The sequence below is a fragment of the Thunnus maccoyii genome, chromosome 3, assembly GCF_910596095.1.
Source record: "Thunnus maccoyii chromosome 3, fThuMac1.1, whole genome shotgun sequence".
Taxonomy (NCBI): Eukaryota; Metazoa; Chordata; class Actinopteri; order Scombriformes; family Scombridae; genus Thunnus; species Thunnus maccoyii.
In genome coordinates, this window is record NC_056535.1 from 28,071,772 (window position 1) to 28,096,526 (window position 24,755).

General features: G+C 39.2%; 1 protein-coding gene across 4 annotated transcripts in view; it reads right to left on the reverse strand.

Moving 5' to 3' along the window:
* Positions 1–24,755, reverse strand: part of arhgef10la (Rho guanine nucleotide exchange factor (GEF) 10-like a) — a 124,571-nt gene that overhangs the window by 17,439 nt on the left and 82,377 nt on the right. For all 4 annotated transcript variants that reach the window (XM_042406800.1, XM_042406798.1, XM_042406799.1 and 1 more), the window contains 3 exons: positions 10,891–10,977; positions 3,544–3,758; positions 2,474–2,631 (listed from right to left, as the gene is read on the reverse strand). In XM_042406800.1, coding sequence (XP_042262734.1) covers positions 2,474–2,631; positions 3,544–3,758; positions 10,891–10,977 — 460 coding nt within the window. The remainder of the gene's footprint in view (positions 1–2,473; positions 2,632–3,543; positions 3,759–10,890; positions 10,978–24,755) is intronic.

Sequence of the window (24,755 nt, forward strand, 5' to 3'; positions counted from 1 at the left end):
TGTGCTGCGGGTATTCATACGCCTTTTGATAAAAGTCTCAACTGAAGCCTTGGCATTTCCTGGCTGCTGCAGACTTGTTTTTAGACAGTAGCACGCTAGTCAAGGGCATAAATCTTTAACAGATGTGCCGAATCCACAAACATTCCCCGGCACCCTCCAGAGCTTTTCTCCTGTCCTTTTTTTTATATACAAAGCATGAATAGTAATATTTAATCGGCATGCAGCAGCTTGGTGTAATTAATCACCCTTTCTGCTTCGGAGGAGAGAAGAGCACAGGAGGAAGGCAGGCACATTGACATACTTTGGCCAGGTAAAAGGAATCCAGTGATAGAGCTATTGTGCTCCCGCTGGCAGTGAAGACCGCAAACCACTGCTGAGATGGTGTTAAGCCCCCCGCGATGCATGACTAAACATGGCATGCCATCTACCACATGGTGAAGTGTTATTTTCATACAGTCGGTGTGAAAATCACTAGGAACGGGAAGTATAGCGTAAAGGGAAAGTGATTCTAAGGCAGTCATTTGAAATGTAGTCTAAAATTAACATAATGTTACAAACACTCTCATTCTGAAACTGGGTATACTGAAAAATGTATCAAATGTGAAACATAACACCAATATTTACACTGTGGGCCAAACCGTGTATTACATCACAATACAACACAATTACTTTAGAGCTCTTTCATAAATGTATAATGCAAGAAAACTCATTTGTACTAATTAATTCGCTGTAGGAAAAAAAAGTATTTTTGTCGATTAATAAGCCAGAAATAAATAAAAACATTTCATATCTCATTAATAGACAGGAATGGTGGACATGCAGATATGTATCCAAATGAGCAAAAGGTAAATAAAATATCCATTAACCTTATATTAGTTACCAACCAACAAACATTTTAAAAATTTTATTTATTACATTTGCTTGTCTAATTGCATTTTGCATTGGTTGAAAATAAAATGTTGTGATTCACAAACCATAGCGATGACGGGCCTAATTTACGGTATCTAAAAGATATCCAAGTTCATATAAATAGCATTAAGGAAATGTACTAAATGTGTTTCATTTTTCATTATATTTTGATGAATATTTTCAGTATGTAATAACCTCATTTACATTATTTTGTATTTTCTTCTCTCATCTTAAATTTGTGAATTATTGCCAATTATTGATAAGATGCATAACTTCTATTCAGCTGATGTTAATGTAGATTTACTGAAATGTTTCGTGCATCTATTAGTGATTTACATATATATAGTTTTTCAAAATGTTTCAAGGTCTGTTCAGTACCTAAAAAGCTTAATAATAATTCTTGTTTACTTTAGAGAATTAATGAACTGGAACAGTTTGATTTCCTGTTGACGTAATCACGCCAGAGATACAAAGAGACAAAATGGTGTAGAGCAGGGAATCGCACACGTGTTAGAGACGTCACAGAGTATATATCGCGCATTTTTTTTTGTTTGTTTTATTGGACTGTGAAGTGTTTGCTGGTTAATGCGCTTGTGACTGTGACTGTGAAGCAAGCTAGTCAGTTCAGCTTAGCTAAACCGCCACCGTCGTGGGAGAGACGTCAGTCATTTTCTTCTCTCTCGCACGGACGAGGTCACAAGACCGCGGTCGGGGAGGAGCTTGGGCGGTTGTCGCAGATGTTTAGCACAGCGCTGAGGATGGTCTGCTATCAGCGAGGGTGTGGTTCCTGCTGCTCATCGCTGCTGTCCTGCTGCAGGCTGAGATAGGCCTGGTGAGAGTGATTTCTACAGACACGGCAGGAGCTGTTCTCACTCTACACACAGAGGCGCTTCTGTTCAGCTTCCTCATGAGCTCCAACTATAAGCATGCCAATTAACCTTAATGCAAGCTTGCTTAAAGAACAAACTAAAACAGAGAGTGCACTCAGGTTAACACAGACTAATGACTAAATTATCCGGGTCTTCATGTATGGTTTTCTGTTTTATTTTTCATATTGGGTTTTGTTGTATTTTGATATATGCAATTTCTGCATTCAGTTAATACAAGGTCAAAACTGAGATACTGTGCGTGTGCTGTTATTTCTCATCACATGCTGTATAAATGAATAGGTTAATTCATATATTTAGAGACATTATATTGGGTTATTAAAACCAGGATTTTTTCCCTTAGCCTTACATTAGTTATTAGAGTGAGATTCATAGTTTACCCTTGACATTTTTATTATATAATGAGTTGTCTCTGTCACCATTTTACCAAGTATTGGAGTTTAAAGGGGTTTAATGCTTTATTGAGTACCACATAAAATGTTCCTCCTACCAGGAGCCTATGCTGAAAGGGTTACAATTACTGTGTATATCATCATATTACATATTACATAAATGGAAAAAAAAATGACTTACTTCCCAAACAGACCATACATTGAGGGTAGCAATAGGCACCACTGTGACAGGCACTAAACTACAGCCATCACTCTGGAAACAAAGCAACCTTGGAAGCACCTTACCACTGTTATTTCTTCCATAAACGATCATGTTCCCGTTCCGCAGGCCAGCAAACAGGAAGCGAGAGGAGTGCTTCAGGCACAGCACGGGGCAGCCCTCTGGGTTATGGAGGGTCAATAGGCATTGTGCTGCAGTGTCAACACTGCCGTAGACCAGTATGCTAGAAGAACAAAAGCAGCACAAGCCGACATGATAAATGAGTATCATTTGAAATGACAGAGTGCCTCGTTTTCATGCAGTTTGATTTAACAGTGCACTTTGGAGCAAAGCATTGTGTATGTGCAACCACTCTGTCTTTCTCATGTTCGAAATGCCATCTGAACTTTGCTGCATCTTATTGTCTTCTTCAGAATGACAAATGTACATCGCTGTTGGTTCCTCCTTGTCTGAGAAGAAAATGTTAAGCAGCATTGGAGCTGACAGTCTTTCGTGTGTGCTAAAATGCTGAAATTGTATTTCATTTTACTGTATGTCTTTTTTTTCTTTTTCCCCGGACAGACATTTATAATGGAAGAGAGTGAGTCAGCATAAACAAGCTGCTGACACATGTCCTCTGACTCAGGTTCTTATACAAACAACTAAACACTACTTTGAATTAAAAGTATAGAATGGTGGTAATGGCTCAAGGTAAAGGCTGAATCTGAAATTCAACAATTTTCTCTGGAAAAAAAAAAAAAATCATTCACTGTAACTATGACAGGAGACTGAGATTAAACCTATCCTCTATTACACACAGTAGGGATCAGAAGGTTTATTGGATTTGAAAATGAAACAGTGATCTTAGCAGCAGTGCCAGTATTGATGCTGTGTTGGGGTATCAACTCTGATTTCTTGCTTTGATGAAATATTGACAAGCAAATCTATACTGCTAGAAATCTAAGGGGACTGTTACAACAGATAATACAGGATATTATTTTACAAAATGTGGAGTGTACTGAGAGAATAACATTTGTGCTCTTATCTTTGTTTATCCTTCATTTTCAAATTTTCATCTAATTCTATATCAACACAAATGATTGTTTCTCTTTTTTTTCTTGTGTATCTGTTGCTCTCTGTGATAGCAGCATCTCACCGTCCATCGTCTAATCCAACACATATGTTGGCTCCCATCCCTGAGGGGGCCTTGTGAATTCCAGTCTCCACATCCTCAGTCGGAGAAGGTTCTGGCACATATTCCAGACATCGGACAGCAGAGCCTGTTTGCAAGCTCTTTACAGCCCTTGGCATGGGCCTGTTGAGGGAAAATATCTCTATCTGCCCCTGACAGCCTTCTCCTCCACCAGCCACCTGTAGGAAATAAAAAAAAAACCTTGCTGAAAAAGTTCAAGACCACATGTTAAGATTCACCAATGGAGTGAATCATAATGCCACAGGTAATAAACTATGCTGTTGAAACAATAAAAAAAAAAGCAGGAACAGCGAGCCCAGACCAGTCTCTCTTAGATCACGCTTGCGATGTGTATTTGCTGCCTTAATCAAATCATGGAGGCCAGAGGATAATGTGTCTTTGGTTAAACATTCGCTACCTGTCAGCTATTTAGATTTCAAAAAAGCTCAAATTAATTATCCTTTCAGACCTTGTCATTTTAGTTCCCCCTTCACTTTTTTTTTTGAATATCACTTAGATTTCTAAACACATTATGTAATGGATTCACAGTGTCATCTCTAGAACATCAAACAACTCTCGAAACACTGCAATCTTTTCATCAGAGAAGAACAGACAGGCTCTGAGTCGCTTAACACTGAGGGCTTTTTTAGAATTTACAAGATAAAGTGACTGATCTATTGCTGGAGTCACTTCATAATAAAATTAAAATGAAATCATTTTCAATTCATTAAACTGGCATCTGATACTAACATGTCCAAGGTCGTGCTGAACACTTCAAAATACTGTACTGAGTGTCCCAAAGAAGTAAACACAATTATAAAAGCAGAGTTGTTGCAAGCTGGAAACTTTTAGTGGCTCAATTAGGAGAACGTCCTCCATCAATTAACACCTGTAGATGTCTGTCCTTTTTTTGAAGAGAGAACAAGTTGTGAAAAAACTCCCTAAAAAACAAGACAGCTAACCTTACATGTTAGCATTAAAGGTCCACCAATCATGACAAGCTTCCCAAGGTGATCCACACCCCATAGGCTATGTGTCTATCTCAATAGAGGCTTGATTTCCTATGTACCACATTTATATTGGCCTTTGTCTAAGCCTGTCAATGCCAATACAGAGAAAACGAAGACTGTAAGAGCCCTCCAACCTGTCTCTGATGCATTTCCAATTAAAGTGGCATTGCTCCTATTCCCAAACAATTAAAGTGTCGCTGTGGGTTTTCAATATGATTTCATTCATTACTCCTGATTGAGGCCTAGTTGGATGTCCAGAAAAAAATGTCCTTCTTGGAAAAGAAGCACAGCTGCTTGCTGCTAGACACCGAAGATTTATTCTCTGTATGAATCACATCGTGTGAATGTGACATGAGCTAAATATAGTCTTTAGCTGTTCTCCTCCACGCTCACCCTTATTTGCATGCAATCATTTGTTTGATTTGTATCAGCGTGCAGAATCTGGACAGGAGCGATCCTGTGGGCTCTTGAGAATGAGCCAGAACAAATAATGGTCTGTTGCACAGGGTGAAAAGAAGATAGGGAAGACTTATCTTGCAGCGAGGAGCCCAAAAAAAACACGGCTTCAAGTGACTGTGTAACTAGAGCCAGAGGCAAAGCCCCTCCTCATCCAGACTCCTCCACAATTTATACATTCACGTGTCTATCTGTACCTCCCAAACCCCTCCATACACCACCATCACCACTATCCCTGTCATTGAACACAGTAGCCTACTCTTTTCAATTCGATTCCCCCTGATATCGAGTGCAAATAATGTGTCCAAACAAAGTCATCACTACTTATTTAAAGAAATAGATATCTGGAGTCGTGCCCTGGACGGATTCCTCTTCTCAGCTTGGGAGAAGCAAAAACTTCCCTAACAGTAAATGCTCAGCCAGCATTAATTAGATTGGCCTGGACACAGCGAGAGAGCGTGGGAGAATGGTCATGATGGTACACTCAATGCTCACTTGTATTCGCTACATTAAGAAGGCAAAAGTTTGGGCCACCAGATTGTTGTAGTCTGAGATGGATGCATTTCCTTTCCCATCACTGATACTTGTTATGAATCCTAACTTCCTGATAAAGGTGTATAAAAAATGAGAAACATAAAGGCAGATTAAATGCAAACTTTATCTAAAATTGTGAAGTAGGATGTTGGGAAAAGTGGGACAAGGAAGGTGAAGGCAAACAGGGAAACACTGGGGTATCAGGCTGATTAGACACAATGTCATTACTCTGATCAAAGCACATAGAAATCCCCATAGCCCATCTCACTTTAACATGATTAGTGTCATCCCTTATTTGACAAGCCTGCCAGGGAGGTAGAACCAACTGGGGGCGGAACGCTCAGCCACTAATTATTCTTGCTGGATCCGCAGGCCTTCTCTATTATTTTTTCAGTGGATCCCAGTTGCTTTTTTTTGTTTTGGTTACATATAGTACGGTACAGTACGTAACATTCACAAAACTGGAAGAAGGTCAGATGTCCTCAGTTCTGAAAGAAATACTTGTTTACAAGGTTGGTTTCAGAGGAATTCACTTCTAAGATTTTAATTTCATTCATAACAAAAATGTCCTCTGAAAATTCAGACTCTTAAGTGAAAGGCCTCCTTCAGCTGAATTTAATTTAAGAATTTCCTTACAGACAGCAGTTACAATAAAGGACCAATAGTCCTTGGGTCCTCATAGGCAAACATTTTCAGGTTATTTAAATTAATAAATGTACCACAGTTTATTCAGAATATCACATGTGACTGCCTCTAAATACAAAAATGCATAGGTGCTTTTTGCATTATTTACCGAACAATGCATCATCTCTGTCAACCTCTAACATTGTACTTCCATTAAATCCCTGTACTTTTTCTTCTTTTGAAACAAACTTCCTGAAACTTATCACCATTAAAGACTACCTGCAGGTAGAGCTGTAGACTTGAGACTTGTACCTGAGTCAGATTATGTCACAAAAATGTGGCCTTGAAATTTAACTTGGACTTGAACGCAGTGAGACTTGACTTGATTTGAGGAATTAAAAACCTTTAGGTTTTAACCTGGTGATATCCCGGACCAATACAAAATAAATAAGGCACTAACAGGAAGACCTTGCATGGTTGCATAATTCACATATTTAATTATTAGGCATATTGATTTAAAGGACTTGCTCTTAGCTATGTATAAAACACTGACACAGCTTTGAGAGGAAAATGCTCAAATGCAGTGTAGATTTTAATGGTTAGCATTAAGAGTCCTGAAAGACTTGAATTTTCACATTGAAGACTTTGAGATTTTCTCTGACAGATTTGTGACATGACTTGGACTTTTTTCCAGTTTGACTAAAGTGCTTTGCTAGCAGGACTCTTAGTTGTATGGCTTACTGTTATCCTTTAAAAATGTGTGAGCATTATAATTACAGATAATTGCTGAAGCCACCATTAATGGCTTACTTTTCAAGAATGCATGCAGTTGTAAAGGAAATCAAACCTTTTAACGCAACACGTCAGTCTAGCCTTCACTCACTTTACGAGATGTATTCTCCTTCAAGACCAATGTAACACACAGCATGTGGGCAACCTAACTTTCTTCCTCTAAATGGTGTGGGAGGACAGGGTCGGGGTCATTTAAGTCATCTATAATAGCATGTTCTTAAAGAAGATCAAGGTCAGAGTGGCCTAGGCTCATTCAAACACTGATACCACAGTGCCCTAAAAGCCAGCTCCACCATATCTCTTCTCCCCCATCTGAGTGAGCATCCAGTAGTCTTTAGAATAGCTCCTCAAAAGCAATTAAGTCTTACAGACACTTAACCGTACTCTGTCTCCTGGAGGGCCTACACTTGATTTAGTCACCTTTTAGGTCGAAAGAGGATTACCTGATAAATTGCCCACCTTCTCCAAAAAGGAGGGAGAACAAAATTTGAAACTTAAAGATTAATAGCAGATTCTCAGCATCATTTTTTTTCTCTCTCAAGATCCATCTAAATTCTCTGATGGCATAATTTTCCCCACTCATCGTAGAAACGCTCTGCAGCTGTTACCTAGCACTAGCCTTTATACTGGGGGTCACCAACACGTTGCTCGCAAGCTACCACTAGCTTGCTACCACTGGCTCGCTACTACTAGCTCGCTACCCGTTTCTGAGTGAATAAATTTGAGTCACTTGGTAAATTTGTTTAAATTTCTATACAATCAAATTCACCGATATCCCGCCCACTTCTGACACAAAATGATTATTTGTCAATCAGCTGTCAGTTAAACAAGTTATAGGGCTGTCAAGTTTGGTTACGTCAGTGACGCCATAACATTAGGCAATGTTAGCAGGCTAGCAAGCACACACCAGTTTTGACAATGACTGCGGAAAATAGTCAGGCAAACAATCATATTTTAGTAGTTAAATTAGACAAGTAGTTGTGTTGAAAGAATGAAGTTTCTAAAATAATAGGAATGTAAAGATAATATTTGCAGGATTTGAGTTTAAAGTTTCTTTTATTGTTAAACAATATTCAAGTTGAATGCTTTTATATTATAAAGTAAGTTATCTCAACTTATATATAAATATGTTTCTGAAAGTAATCTAATCACATAAGCATTGCCTAACTTTATTTCCTTTCACCATAGTTTTAAACTTTATTTCAGTAAATGGTTTAAGTTGTGTAAATAGTTCGAGAAAGTTGAACTACTGAAGGTTGTATGCTTAGACATCATGAAGTGTTAATATGAAGGTTAATGTTTGTTATTAGAAGAACTGACTTATCATGAATCATGTAAACTGCTTAACTGTTTCTTGAACGGTTTTACAAATATGATACAAGCTGACAGGACCGTTATTAATCAGAAATATCATCAACAAAGAAATTGAATATTCATCAATAATTCGGCGTGAAACCCTATAGAACACACCCAAACTCCTCCTGTGTTATTCTAACTTATAAAAACAGCCTCAAAGAGATTCCTCTTTGAGCTGGCCTCCAAGAACTCAAGAAAACTCTTAAGACGTCTCTTTTATTCGTTTTTCAACCAAATATATCCGTGTTAACCTTTTATTGCAACAAGTTTTGTTTTATTAATAACATTAAGTCTTGTATTTCCATGTATGGTAATTTAATTTGAAGTAAACACGTGCGGTATTTTATTTTGAAGTAGACGCCGCTGAAGACTTGAGCGTAGTCAGACTTAACTTTATTCGACACTCAACTTAAGTTACTACAAGCCAACCAAAAGCCTGAATTAAAGAATTTATTTAGAGAAGTTGAATTAGCTTTTCCCTTAGCTTTCCCCGATACAACACGTTAATCCTCGAGTCACGCACTTCGAGCCACTCTTGCTGAATAATTGTATTCATTAAATTTTTATCATCCTTAGGCCTTATTTATTTATTTATTTATTTATTTTACTTTCTTTTTATTTATTATTTTCTGTATATTATCTATATATATTATATTATCTATGCTTTATCATGTATCCTCAAGACGTTTACCTATTAATAAATGTCTTCATTTATCCTAAAAGTGTTTGCTTGTTTCTTTGAGCTGCAGTAAACAGAGGTCACTGTTTGGGACAAGAACTTACGATTATGAGACTGATTCATTGATTAAATTGAACAAGGGTTAGTGCTCCCTCCTGGCACTAACAAATCCTAACCAAAAAGGAGGTGGTGCCCTAATGATGAGGTAATTCATTAATAAAGTATTAATACTCCTACGGCAAATACAGTAACAGAGGCTTTGTTTAAAGTGGCGCACATCCTAATGAAGCACAAAAAGCCCTTCACCAATGGTGGGATTGTAAAAGAGACAGTGACTGCAGTGGCTGAAACGTTATTCAAGAAATTATGCTAAATCATGCTATTGCCAATGTACAATTTAGTGCTAATACTGTGGCAAGTAGAGTGTCTGTGCTGTCTGCAAATGCAGACATTGGGCATCGACAGGTGCAAATGGTTTTCGATTCAGTGTGATGAGTCAGTTGATTGATGACTTTTCCACAAAAGAAGAGTTTTTGACCTCACTTCCACTAAATCTACAACCAGAGGAGTTGATATTTACAATGCTGTGAAGGACTACTTTGTGGGGAAAAAAAAGATCACTGTTAAAAAGCTGGTGTCTGTAACAACTGACAGAACGCTGGCTATGACAGGGCATTGGAAAGCCATGCAGGGGCAGTTGACGCTTTGAACGTACACAAGTACTGTGACCTACTGTCCAAGCTTGGGCACGAATTTGCAGACAGATTTGGTGACTTTGAGAAACTTGAGCCCTGTGTGACATTTATTGCCAACCTCTTCATGAAGGTGGACATAGGTGAGATTTCAGGACAGATGGCTGAACTGTTCTGTGTCAGTCCTGTGGAGATTGAGGTTATAAACCTCCAAAATGATGTCCATCTAAAAATCTCAACAGCATTCACAGCATTTCTGGAACCTAGTAGAGCCATAAAACTATAAGAACCTTCACTAAGCAGCTCTGAAAATGTTTTGCTATGCTTTGTTTGGGTCTACATACCTTGTGAAGCAGTTTTTCTGACATGAATGTTATAAAAATCTAAGTTCAGAACAAGATTGACAGACGAACATTTAAATGACTTCATAAGAGAGAACCTAATTGGATACACTCCAGCATACACCTCTCTTGTTGACTCCATGCAGTGCCAATCATCTCACCAATGTAGAAAAGACTGAATGCATGTAACACATGCATGTGAACTACAGATGATGAAGGGAATGTGAAGGGAAGTGATGTGATACAGTGACATTATATGATGTGAATTTAATAGTATGAGCTTGACACATTGAAAACGTAAAGAAATGCATAAACAAAAAACATGCACATGTTGCTGAATTTAAGATGTTTTGATATATTGGATATCAACATCTTGTTACTGTTCACACAAAAGAAGCTTATTCAGCTGGTTTGGGTGGAGATCAACTATGTGAATAAATGTTAGTAATAACATGAGCAGCTCTTGGCCACTTTCATTTTGTCAAATTAGCTCTCAGAGGAAAAAAGGTTGGAGACCCCTGCTTTATACTGTATTAATTCACAGTTTCCTAGCGACATTTTACAGAGAAAAATGGTGCTTGTCCCAATCTTAGCCTTGAGATATATTTTTTTATTTCTTTTTTTTTTTTAAATACATAAATGAGAACAGAATGTAGAAAGGGTATTTAAATGGTCATGGTAATTGTGTTAAAAGCTGAAATTATCAGCAAATACAGAACATGAATTATTTTGCCTTGTTATTGATTTTATTCATTTGGCATTCAATGGCATGTGTGTGGGTGTGTGTATATGTATGCATTCATGTGTGTAAGCAACACATTACTTACCCAGAGGTAGCCTTGAGGTAAAGAGGTGCTCGCTGCAGAGAAGCCCAACAATGCACAGTGAACAGGATTGTGGAGGGCTGCTTCAAGCTACGAAAAAAGAGACAACATTAATATTAATTTATTTTGATCATGGCTCCACCCTGCCAACTTCCTTTTTTATTCTTTTGATGTAGTAATAGCAAATTGGCACTGGCTTATCACTTTTCAATTAGTTACTTATAACATTCCTGCAAAGTGCCTCAACTTTGCCATCAACAAGAACTTTATTTCATCTGGGAGTTGATAGCTTCCCACCCACATTATAAGATGTAAATGCAGTTGTATCACATCTTATATTTTTTTTTAATGAAAAGGAGTCAGTATGTGGTTAAAAAGTTACAGATTATCCACAATAAATGTGGACTCTTCTCTTCTCTTAAAGATTTTATCTCATTTCCTATAAGCTCACAATAAATTCATGTGTTTTAAAAGATATGTGTGAATAGTTTGTATCTAAAACAGCAATGGTATATGTTCAATGCTTAAAAAAAAAAAAATGGAAACAAACAACAGACTTATCCTGCATTGTTCCTATTTGTACATAACCTGCAGGTCTTACATTTTAGATTGCTTTCTGCTACAATGCCAAGATCATAAATTAATTCTTCATGTTTCAGTTAATATTGGAGGGAGACATTAGAGTTTTGGTCCAGTTTGAACTGTCTCTACACAATGCTTGATTTTTTTTTCATGCATAGATTTGGTGCTTACTTCTCACTAACCCACTCACTACCCTGTGTATGGAATGTGCTGTCCGGCTAACTTTATAAGACAGTAAATAACAATTTGTCCGTAGGAGGTGGATAGGCAGTAAAAATCTTTCCATTTCCTGGTTATTTCAAAATGCATAAAGGTTGAGTTAATGATTACATGGTTGGTGCAGACCATCTCTGCACCACAATCATTTTCAAGCTTTAAGATACACAGAGCAGTCACTTAAAAGACACAAGGGGTTAGTATAACTGCAATGTGACATTTACCTTTGGAAATGAAATTGGTCAAACCTGAGAATACACCAGAGGCTTGAACATTGAAGCCCTGAGCCGAGGCAGTTGTCAGACTATAAGTTATCAATAAAAAGAGCCAACGTCTTACACATTGGGAAATGAATCCATATTCCTTCGACATGTGACAGATTTGTTTGCCTGAAACACATTGATGGAGGTTGACATTCATAGTTAGCTGATGTGCATCGAACCTCTGCAGTAAAAGCTGCTCTTCTAACCAGCGGTCTATCTAGTGTGGAATGATTATTATTTTGGTGTTTGACTGCTGAGGGTGGGCCATGTGACAGACAGAGCAGCTAATTGTGTGTTGTCGGGCTGGTGTGTGTGGGGGGGTGGGGGGGGTGGGAGTGGGTGAGATGTGGGTTAGAGAGGGGGGAGGGAAGAGGAGAGTGGGTCAGCGATGACTGCCGCGTGTCTTTAACTGTCGTCCTCCACGGTGGCAAGCATCAATCACAGGTAATTTATAGCCTCCCTTGGCCAGAATCCTCCCCCTTTTCTCTCTTGTTGGGTGTGTTTGTCAACACTAAACACACAAAAAAAAAGATACTGGCCACTGCTCTCCCCATCTGCACTGCAAGGCTATTCCTCCACTCCCCCCTGTGTCTGTCTCCATCTATTCAAATTCACTATGCAGATGCATGGCTTGTCCTCTCTATCAATCACTCAGTCCCACTCTCCCATTTTTCCCCCATCTTTTACTCGTGTTTTATGCTTGCTCTGTTTCCTCTGTCTCTATTTTTTTTTCTTTCTCCCTCTCCCCCTCTGCCAGCCCGTCAAATGCAGAGGAATGTTTTTTGATAGGTAATTAAGTGGCAGCCATAATAGGTACCCATATGGAAGCCCTGTGGTTAAGAGAGAGAGAGTGGCTGTGGACCAGAGGGACTGGAGCACTAAAGCGGACGCTGCTGGTAGTATGGTGGCGGTGGATTTTATCAGCCACCTGAGACTGGCAAGCATGGTAGGCCAATCTTCACAGGCATAGATTGCTTTGTATGTTAACACTCTCCAGAGTAAGTCTGACAATACTAGTGGGATATATCCACTCTATCAGAACAGTCCTATCGCAACTTCATAAGGTATTCAAAGGCAGGAATGTGCACTGGGATCATTCTGATAAAGAGCTGATGTGTAAATGAAGAGGCTTGTTTCTTAATAAGATATCCACCATTTGAGAAATTTGATGCCTACTCTTGTAAAATGATTCCGGGTATAAAAAGGAAATCTAATTTCTGAATATTGTACAAGTAATTAGCTATTTGCTAATGTCATACTATTAAGCTTAAAATATTAAACTGCCCTTCCTTCCATAAGGGACAATTAGGTACAGTCAATGCATACAATCATGAAATAATTAGCATAAGACATATTTTTCATGAAATCAATCTGGAATTAAACTGTTCTACTGATACATAAAGCAACATTTTGTATGAGAATGGTTCACAGGGTACACAAGGATACCACAGCGAGGATAGATTGTGTTCCCATTAAAGTGCAGACAGTGACTATGATCAATACAGTAAACCACTGGTCCACTTATTGAACTTCTTTAAACAGCCAATGGAAAGAGCCCGGGTGAGCATAACAACAAAGCCTGTGAGATCATTTCTACCTGTGAATGTGCAAATTATATCGACAGACACAAAGGAAATGGGTGTCTTCAGCAATGACCATATCAGTGGCGATCCCAATGCTAATAAGGTATGAGTGAGGCACCATTTAAAAATCAATGCGATCCAAGCTTTCTCAAAGTCAATTGTCAGTCTCGTTTATAGAAAAGTGTGTGTGTGTGTGTATGTGTGTCTGCAGAGCTGTAGGTGTGAAGTTGAGAAGCTGAAGCAATTCCCAGGTGTGGAGGCAGGATGAGAGAGGAAGGTGAGCCTGTAAGCTGGTTGAGGGAGGTTTGATGGAGGACTTCAGGGAGCGTGGGGAGGAAAAGGGAGGAAACGGGCAGGTGAGCTAATTAAAGTGAGATTTGTTGATGTGATGAGAGGGCGGCCTCCCAGCTGCTGGTTACCAATGACCCAATGGTCGACAGAAAGTCCGCCCCACCCATTACCCCAAGAGGGCGCCAGCCCATATGCTAGTTCCAGGTGGCAATAGTTAGCAGAGAAGCATCCACTGCTTTTCTGTAAGATAAATATAAAATGTGTATAATTACACCCTTACATGGGGATAAATGGATAGGATCATTTATAGTAACTGTCTTTACTGTGAACATTTTTGCCGAGTTACACAATGCTACTCTTGGCTCTATATGTCAACAAATTTAAGTAGTGGTGGTTATTGGTAGTGGTCTAACATGTCAGGGTAGGATTTTAATGATTCATGCTCTTGGCTGTCAGACTGTCAGAGCAGTGTCCCCTTGGTAAGAATGTATTCCCCCAAAAGCAGTTAATGTTGTTTTACTTTCCAAGGCTATGCAGGTGCACTGTTTTTGCTTACAGCAATATTCCTCTGTAAGCACTGTGAAATCTACACTCAGATATGTGGAGGATTTACCACACATCAGGTTTGATAGAATTTCTATCCAAAAGGGGTCCATGCATCATATTCGTCGGGCCCATAATGTTATCAGTGACAAGACACACTGCAGCCAGCACTGCATTGTTTGGCCTCCGTCGTGCTTATGTAATGGATCCTCTTTATTGGAAAGAATGCTCAATAGTCACTTATGAAACACTGCATTTAGCTAAACTCCTGAGCAAACATTTCTGGACCATTCAAAAGGAAAAAACTACTGTATAGCCTGCTGAAAATCAAATAACAAATATTATCTCCATGAAAGGCAGGCATACAGAGAACTGGGTGCTGTATATTAGACCCAGGGAAAGAAAATATGCCTGTATTTTTTTTTTTTCTAATTCCATAGTCACAGTGCCTTCTCCCAATTCCACATACCAACAATCTTTTACACGCACTAACAAGCACTAATAGAAAACTTCCACTGTTTATTAACTGGTAATTGACTGGTGCTGGCGCTCTCTCCCTACTGCAACCCCACTGCCTAAGGCTACGGGCAGGAAGGCCGCAGAATGAATCACCAGTCAACCTGAAATTACTTACATCCAGAGCACTGCTACAGGTAATGCACACTAAAGAAGCTACTAACATGAGAGATTTTGCCAAGTTGCTGCTTGGGTTATCAAGAAGGCAAGCCCCGATGAAGAGTGGCACTATTTCATTGCTAAAATATAAATGGAAGCTGTGTTATTCATGTTTGGTTTCAATATGACCTTTTGAGTCAATATGAGCTACATAAGCAACCAAAAAATAAAATAAAATAAAAAATCTGACACAGTTATGCTGTTGCTAAAAGTAATGCAGAATGAGACAAATGTTGAATGAAAAATCAGGGCAACTGGAAAAAAACACAAGTGAACTGTAGGAAAAGTGAAAAACAGATGGTGAGATCTGAACTGAACAAGAGAGAAGGCGACTGTTCACTGTGAGTATGACTCAGGGGGGGGAGGACCATCTATTTTTCAAAGTAAAATTATCGAGATTACTGGGTCAATACAACTGATTCTGAAAATACAAAAGGTAACTACCCTAAAAATGAGACCAAGTAAATTGACATGACTAAGGCTGTGTCTGAACTCACTCCCTTCACTACTATCACTGTTCCTTTACTATGACTATTCCCTATATAATAAACACACTTTCCAACCTAAGGGTCGAGCCAGACAAAGGGATCACTAGATAAATTTGAGGGGTTCCTGAGTTGGTTAATGGGAAAATAAATCAGAAAGACATATTTCTGATACTTAAATATGTCTATTTTATTATATTTTTCTCAAATGTACGTTTTTGTCTAATGAATTACTGGATAATAGCTATTCAAACCTTAAAATTATTCAAATACAACAATGGAAAAAAAAGAAATCATTTTCATTTCTCATTTTCATTTTCATTTTTTAGTCAGAAAAACAATGAAAGGCATTGTAAAACATTATCAGCTGCTGTGGGACTGACTCAGTTTAGAAATTGTTTTCCAGCAGGTTTATTACTGTTCTACACAGTGAGGACAAAGAGTGATAAAATAACATAAAGACAAGGGCTCAGACGCTCAAATATAGAATGTGGAAACATGGATATAAAACACTAGATGCAATGTATCATAATGACTTGCCATTCTGGGATGGAGCCATGTGGCAGCCATCTTACCTGAGTCTAGTTTTAAACTTGCTGTAAATGGAACCTATGGTGAAAGAGGCTTATGTTGTATTTATAATCCTTGTATTTTTCTACCAATACATCCGTACTGTTTTTTATTCAATGTAAAGACAACTGTGCCTGTCTAGAACGAACCAAAAAACAAAGATTCTGTTAAAATTTTGATCATTAAAGCTCTAAGAGTACAAATGGTGCTTTCACTCATGAAGATAATCTCATAATTGTGCATTTATATTGCAGACAATGATTTTACCTGAACTTAATATGTAAGAACTGTCTTTGGTGCTCTGAATGGCTAATATACTACATTAAGCAATATCTTTTATGTAGAAATCTTAAATAGATTCAATATTATGGCAGGTAATTACAATCAGAAACACACCTGCTATAAAATATTAATGTATTTATTAATGTCATAAATTGTACATACCACAAGATATTTCTCTTTCTCTAAAGAAATTTGCAAAATTGCAAGCTTGACCTGAACTGCTGAAGTACAAATCTCCTTTCTCCAACTGGATTACTTTAACTGATCAAGACATGGATTGTTTTTTATTTGCTTTACTGAAAGGAGGCATGAGGTAAGCTGACAACAAGTGATGTTAATATATGATAACTGATTGCAGGGATCAAGGCAGCTAAAGCAATATGTTGGCTGACTGTACGGTTGGTTAGTGTTCTGTGTTGCTGTGGCTAACATTACTGTTATGTTGATTTGCCTGGGCTTAACTTTTTGTATAGCTGGCTTACTGGATTTGTCTTGAGATGTTATGAAATGGGACTTAAGAGTGAAGATGAGCACTTCTCCCTGTCGTTAACATGTTTTATGTATTACACTTGTTTGACAGCTGTTTAGCGGTCAGATGTTAAGGCAATATTAATAACTTTGTTATAATGTTACTAAACATTAACTTTATTCTCTAAGTATAACTAACAGATCAATGCTGTTGAGAGCTAGTAATCAGCTGTAACTTTGACTTAGAACTCAGCTGGCCTATTTAGACCTATGGTCTTTTTGGTCGTTTTGGTAAAGCAATTAGGTGCTGCACAGCTGACAACCATAGTTGCTCTCAATAGATGACTATTGTAAACACTACCCAGGTAAGATGGTGGACAGTTATCCCATGATGTCGCTTCTAGTGTTCTATATCTAAGCGTGGAAATATGTAGCAAATAGGGAATGATTTTGGATACAGCCTATGAATGAGATGAGATGACACTGACAAATGTGTACTAACCTACATCTCATATCTTATGGTAACTTTAGCTCGTTTGAACATTATTTGGCTTTAAAAATGGTGGAAACAAATGTTTTAACTAATAGAAACAGATCTATTTTAATTTAATTTAATTTAATTACCTACAGTAATTAAATTAAATTAAATTAAATTAAATTAAATTAAATTAAATTAAATTAAATTAAATTAAATTAAATTAAAATAGATCTTCATCACAACTTAAAGGTTTTTTCACAGATTTTAGTGTGTAGAATGATATTCCAAGTGGCATGGCACATCCTCAAGATATATTAACAGTACACAGTTGGCTACATAAGCTGTTATACTCACATACAGTATATGGACATGTATACTCTCATGACACAACCATACCGGGACAGCAAAATGTTGTTTGCTCATTATCTGTTTTCCAATACATCATACTCTCTAATGAACCTAATACAAAAGGACAACAGGATCAAAGTTGGAACTTGCTGTTCATGTTATGATTTCATGAGCTAGATGTCACACCGTGATTTAAATTCCACCAGCATCTCCAAGCAGAGATCAAAGGGCCAACCACCTGCTGTGCTTGCAGGCCTGCGTTACGCTCAGAATATTCAAAGTCATTTGAAGACAATAAGATTAAACCATCTGCATGAGAGGGCTGAGTAGACAGCCTGATTTTTAACTCTTAATAGGCCTGTATCAGGTCCTTTAGAGGTGGTTAGGACTTGCGGCAAAACCATGTGGCTATCAGCTTATTATTAAAACCAGCTCAGGACATTTCCTTCAATTTAATAACCACTGTCTGTACAGTACCGATTCCCTGTCTCCCCTGGCTATGCCACAGATCATATCAGCAATAAGTGGAATGAAGTTGGAGAGTGGTTTTGCATATCGCTGCTCAGAGCCACAGCCTGACATTGGTAGGACATCACAAACTCATATTCATGACTCGACTGAGATTTCTTCCTCGTGTCCTTCACTGCTCCTAGCTGAACGATTGCAACACGCCCAACAAATGTGATGCAAATTCGTTGTGTCGCTATGCCCCCTCTTCACACACACACACACAACTCCACACACCCACACTGCTGACTCCTGCGGCCATGGCAGTTCCAACTCTGGATGAAAGCAGTGTACTGCCCCTGCATTAATGGGTTCAAAAGAGGACTACAGGCCAAAACTTCTCTGTGTAGTCAATCACTTCCTCCATCTTCCTTACCCTTCTGCCAGAGACAGGAGACATCCGAACAGAGCCCAGACAAGCTTTGGATGAGCGATCTTTACCCACCTCAAAGAAAGAAACTGACACAACTGTTTGTCAACATGGGGTCCAAGATGAAACCCTGGGCACAAGAGTGGATAAGGCTTTCCATAATCCTTAATATCAGATGGCAGGAAACACAGAACAAAGGGGGCTCTGGTGCCAGCTCAGTTCTAGCCATGTGGCGGTTGACACTACTTTTGCCAAGGAAGCTCTGCACATCAAGGAGTACCTCCCGAATTTGAGTCTGCCCCTACAATCCTTGGATTCTAATTCTATGGCCTGTTTGGCATAACATGAGACAAACACAAATCACAACTGTTTCACAAATACTAATCCACTTCACTTTAGGCCCTTTGTTTCCAGCCTATAATATGATATTTTTAAAACATTCTTTGTGTTGTTGTTATTGTTGTCTTTATTTTCTAACCGTCTTATCCCAATCAACTCAGGAGTTTGTTTTGATGACAAAACTGAAACGGGAGTTAACTTATTAGTTTCAACATACTGCAGTCAAAGTGAATGAAAACACTTTCCAAATCACATAAAAGCTAAATGGAAAGTTCACATTTGCAGCTAAGAGAGACCAGAAGGTAAAGACATGACCTTAAATATCTTAACACTGGACAACAGCAATAAATTAAGCAGCATCCAGAGTGGTAGTAGTCCGTGCAACAGTAGCAGGAAGACTAATTAGCTGAGAAGAGAATAAGGAGAGAACATGTCACTGCAACAGACAGGACTGGTTTGGCACAATAGGAAACCAAAGAGGAGAGAGGGCTTTCTTCCCTTTCCTTTTGAATTGATGCAGTTTTTGCCTATCGTCCTCTCTGCATTGATGTATAATCACAGTGGAAGAATGTGACCGAATTACCACATTTAGCAGATCTGCAGGATTTCCCTTCTGGGAGCATAATTTGTTCGTGCATGCTATCTTGACAAGTACAGAGTGAGCAGAAACCCTGGGCCAGAGAAGGACTCTACTCTGAGGCATTGCTAGAGAGTGTCTATGATTCCCTGTAATTAGTATGTTAACTGTCACAGTAACAGATCAGACCTTACGCAGATGACCTCGCTGTCAAGCGGTGGGTGTGTCTACTCTGTTGATATATATGCAGACACTACACTGCCCTCTACTGACAAGGAGAGTAATAAAGGGAAATCAGTTCAGAAACCAGGATTATGTGTTGTGGTACAGTGATAACAGTGTGAACAGTTCAAGCAACACAAAGCATGTAAGTTTGCATGTAATGCAAAGTGTGTACGATGCAATTACCATGTAAATTATAATAAGACAACTATGCATACATCCAGTAAATTAATCTCTTTAGTACACACTAACTGTGAAAGCCCAACTCAACAGTTACAAAAAACACCTTGTGTAAACCTCCTGTCATTACAACCGCAAACTAAAAATCCCATGTCCTTTTCACAATCTCTCTTCCAGCTGTTTAGTAAATTAATTAAAAGCTTGTTCAATCAATCAATCCACCAAGTTTATTTGTCACATGTCATCATATAAGGTACAATCACAGTGAATCAGCCAAGTCGATGATGGTGTTGGAGTCGAAAGTGGCTACACAGTCATGTGTGTACAGGGAGTACAGCATGGGGCTCAAAACACACCCCTGGGATGCTCCAGTGTTAAGGATTAGGGTAGAAGAGGTGTGTCCACCTACCCTTACCACCTGCCAAGGATCCACATGCACAGTGAGTTGTTCAACCCCAGGTCCTTGCGCTTTGTGATGCCTGGAGGGAATTACTGTGTTAAACACAGAACTGTAGTCAATGCACAGTAATCTCATATAGATCCCTTTCTTGTCCAGGTGAGATAGGGTGGTGTGGAGGATATGTGCTATGGTGTCTTCCATTGATTAGTAGGAAAACTGTAGTGGGTCCAGTGTGCTGGGTATACATGTAGACAGAGGTAGTCATTCAGGCAGGCTGATCTTGTTTTCTTGGGCACAGTGATGATGGTGGACTTCTTGAAGCACATGGTTATGACAGACTGAGCCAGGGACAGGTTGAATATCATTGTGAACACCGGTGCTAGCACATAGTTTGAGGACCCACCCACTGATACCGTCTGGTCCTGCTGTTGTCTTTGTGTTCACATGCTCAGAAAGGGTGATAGATGTGAGAAGTGTACCTGCCCATCCATTAACCTCTGCTTCAGCTGTTTTTGCTTGATGGCAGCTGATGGCCTCAAGGCGAGCATAAAGGTTGTTTAGCTCACTTGGTAGTGACGTATCAGAACTTCACCGGGGTGGGGGGTCTTGTAATCTGTCATAGTTCTTAGACTTTGCCACATGCTTCTGGAATTGCCCTCTTGGAATTGTAGTTAGTCCCTTTTTGCTTCCTTTACTGCTCTTCTTATATTGTAGGCTGCTGCTTCATAATTTTCCATGTTCCCAGGCTGCAGACCTAAGGCTGCAGTGCATGTGTTTATGGCATCCCGGATGGTTCTGGTGATCCATGGTTTCTGGTTGTGGAATGATTTAATTGTAGTTAAGGGTACAGTTGGTACAGTTTAAATCCACCACAGACTGAGTGAATCCATTGACGTCATTGATGATGTCGATGGTGGTGCCCCGGAACATGCTCCAGAATGTGTCATGTAGTGCAGACTGTAGGGCAGCCTCTGATTGACCTGACCATTTCCTGACCTCTCATGTCATTGGGGCATGCATCATAGCTTGTTTACATACTTTAACCTCAACGAGATGGTCACATGGTCGCTCTTCCCGAGCATGGGTAGTGATTCTGCTCTGTAGCTGTTTTTGAATAGCGTGCAGCAGTGAACCAACAGGTTTATTCCCCTTGTGGTGCAGTCAATATGTTGATGGAAGTGAGGCATAACCATCTTAAGGTTAACCTGATTGAAGTCTCCAGCAACAATGAGCACAGCATCAGGATTACTGGTCTCTGAACAGTTCAAGTCTTTGCAAAGATCCGACACGGAAACCTCTGTACTTGCCTATGGAGGGATGTAGACCGCTGTGATAATGACCGATGTAATGATGGCATGACTATATTAGCATGCTGGCACTAACACTGCCTCTTGGGTATTTGTACTATTTATTTCAATACTCCTCCGTTCTTTTCAACACACACACAGCAGCAACTTTGCGACCTACCCTGGCAGCAAAACCAGTAAGGCTGCACTGTTGGCAAGCATGGCAGCCATTCATAATATAACTCTTCTATGCTCTCATGTTGTTAGTAAAATCATCTACTATAAAAACCTCCTTTCATCAGAACATTTGGTATGGTAAAAAATTAATCTGGACAATTTGAAAATTCTAGTAAGCTTTGAACACTTTGCATCTCTATGTGAATTTTCTAGTCTTCTTCATTTATTTCACAGGTGCTCACTACATTTCTGAAAATCACACCTTCAGAGCCATCTCCTGTTAGTAAATTTGAACCTGTCAGTCAAGATTTATGGCAAGAGCGCCCACCCACCACAGTTTCATTTCTGCTTCTGTGGTTCTTGCAACTTTGTTTGCTGTTAAATAGGACGTAAAGTTATTGCAAAGGGAGGCAGTACAGCTTGCACTTGCTGCTTTTAGCTTGAAAGTATCTTCTAACCATTACTTAAGTTCAATAAACTTGACTGCTGATGCTGCTTAGCCCTGGCAGAGAGATCTAGATCTACAAAGAAGAAAGTCTGACCTCTGCACACTCCTGGTGCATTAGCCAAGATGTTGGGAACTGTCACAACTCCGTCAGAGTTGTTCTCTGTGAATGCCAAAGTTTGACTTCTGCTCTGACCTCAATGAGAGGTCCTCTTTGATCGGGAGTGTTAAGCAGTCAGAGCTTGTGCGCTGTCACTGCCCCCTGTATTTGTGACAGTGACACGTTTGGTGTGTTTGGATTTGGGTTTTCCTGAGCCGAGCCACGCTGACCAGAAGGGCCAAGCCATATCAGCTTCAGCGACAAGTCTGCTGTGATCTGGCTTCACACAGAGAAATTAGATTGACACTTTCTTCTGTATTCTCATATTCTGCATGCCAAAAGCTTATCTGCCCCCTTTGAACTTAGAGGATGAGCAGCAGTGATCTGTTTTTGTGAAGAGAACTGTGGTCCGTTTTTTACGGGAGCTTCTTCATCGAAGAGTGGCTACAAAATTTACTTTACTTTTCTGTAAATGTGCTTTTCAGTGCATTTTAACACACATAGATCATTAAATAAAATTGATCAGCAGATGTTATTCTGAATTTCATAGTAAATATATTTCTCTCAAAGATCAGAGTGATCCTTGCTAAAAAACCTTCAGAACTATTTTAACAAACTTGGAAATATGGGAGTATCTTTGCATTTAATACTGCAGTCAGCACCTGTTGATTTTAGGAGTAGATGTCACATTAGGTTCTGCTTCATGCCCTGACAACATCAGCATGATACTTGGTGAGTATCTAGTGGAATGAAAATGTAGTCTCAAAAAAAAAACTCAGAAATACAAATCAAACATCATGCAGAAATTCATGTTTGGTTCATGAATACATATTGCTTTGTGGGTTTGAATTAGAAGTAGAAAACACATCTTAGCAAGTCCCCTAAATTAAGAAACTGGTGGGTAGCCACTGCTGACATACAGTGAGAGATTTAAAATCATGTAGAAATGATGATGCAGCTAAAACAACCTAAAAGGAGGTATAGAGCACAGTACAGTCAGAATTGTTGGTCATTTTCACAATTCATTTGACCCTGAAAAAAATGCCTACATGCTTTAGATTATTATACATTTCTAAGAAGCAATACACAGAGAAAAAGAAAACTGAGTTCCAAGAAGGAATGGTATGTGCTCTCCAACGAGTCTCAAGCACTTGCAGATCGTGTTGTTTGTATTTTTCTGTTTACCAGGAGGATATTACTACAGTTAGAAAGGGAGCTGTTACACTCTGGTGGATCTGTGGTTAGAATGAGCTTTTAATCCACGTTGTGGTGTCTGTTCTCGACAAATAAGAGAGGTGGCTGATATCCTCTACTCTGAAAGGTAGCAAACGACCTTCAAGAAAAAACAGAGGGAGAAGCATTGCATAAGGTGTCAACTTGATGACTTTACCTTAAAAAAAATTATAATAAAAACAGGCTCGAGGGGGGAGAGGAAATTAATCATCAGAGAGGCATTGCATCAGGGAAAGGCCACCTTTTCACACTGTCCTTCTCCTTTTTAATCCATATTTCATAACATAGTATCTCATCTGGGGTTGATACACCATTGAACCCATTCCTTCATCTTGGCTCTAAGAGCTTTGAGTCATTATGTCCGTAAATCAGTCATTCGCCAGACAATGCTATAAACATAGCCATGAACAGTGTATTTGCCGCTCAACAAGCTCATTTTCTGTACATGCAGTCACTTTCATGTGGCTAGCTGAATGCACAGTGCTGCTCTCTTATCGTTCCATCAACAGGGAAGATGGATGACACAGCGAGTAAGAGGGACATGCACAACATGCCCCGAAAGCACCAGCTAGTCTAGTAAACAAGTACAGACCCCCGTGACCTGGTACAGTGTGATTGCACAAATGACAATGACAGAAATCACCTATAACATGTTTAATGGATTTCCAGACTGAATCACGCTCCATCCAAAAATCACAAAATGTGTGATCTATGTAAACTAGTGAAGTGTATTAGGGGTGAGATGTGAGCAGGCTTTGCGGTTTTCTGAGCTGAGACACAGAAGCTAATCCTCTCAGAAAAAGAGAAAGGAAGCTAACCCTGATGCAGCCCAAACCCTTTTCCAGTTTGTCATTCCGCACTTCAAAGCATACATGATGAAATCCCCCAAGGTATTATAAGAGCTCTGGCATAGCAGCCATCCTCAGCCCTGTCCTAGCCTAATGCCTCATAAACGGAGTCTGGAAACATGTCCCTTTACTATTTCGAAAGTCTTTGTAGCTTTGGATCTTTAAGAACCTTTTAGAGTTGCAGAGGAAGAGGTGCTTTCCTACTGGAGGATATATGAGGAGTTTGAGGATCATTATGCGGCCAAGGGATTCCTGTCCCCTCACCGTAAAATAGTGCACACACAGAATGCACATGGACCACTTTGAAAACGGTTAGATCAGGAGAAACCAGGCATCGATCTTCTTCAGAGCTTTGCTGAAAGAGCATTTGTACAGAAATACAGTGCACAAGGAAATATAT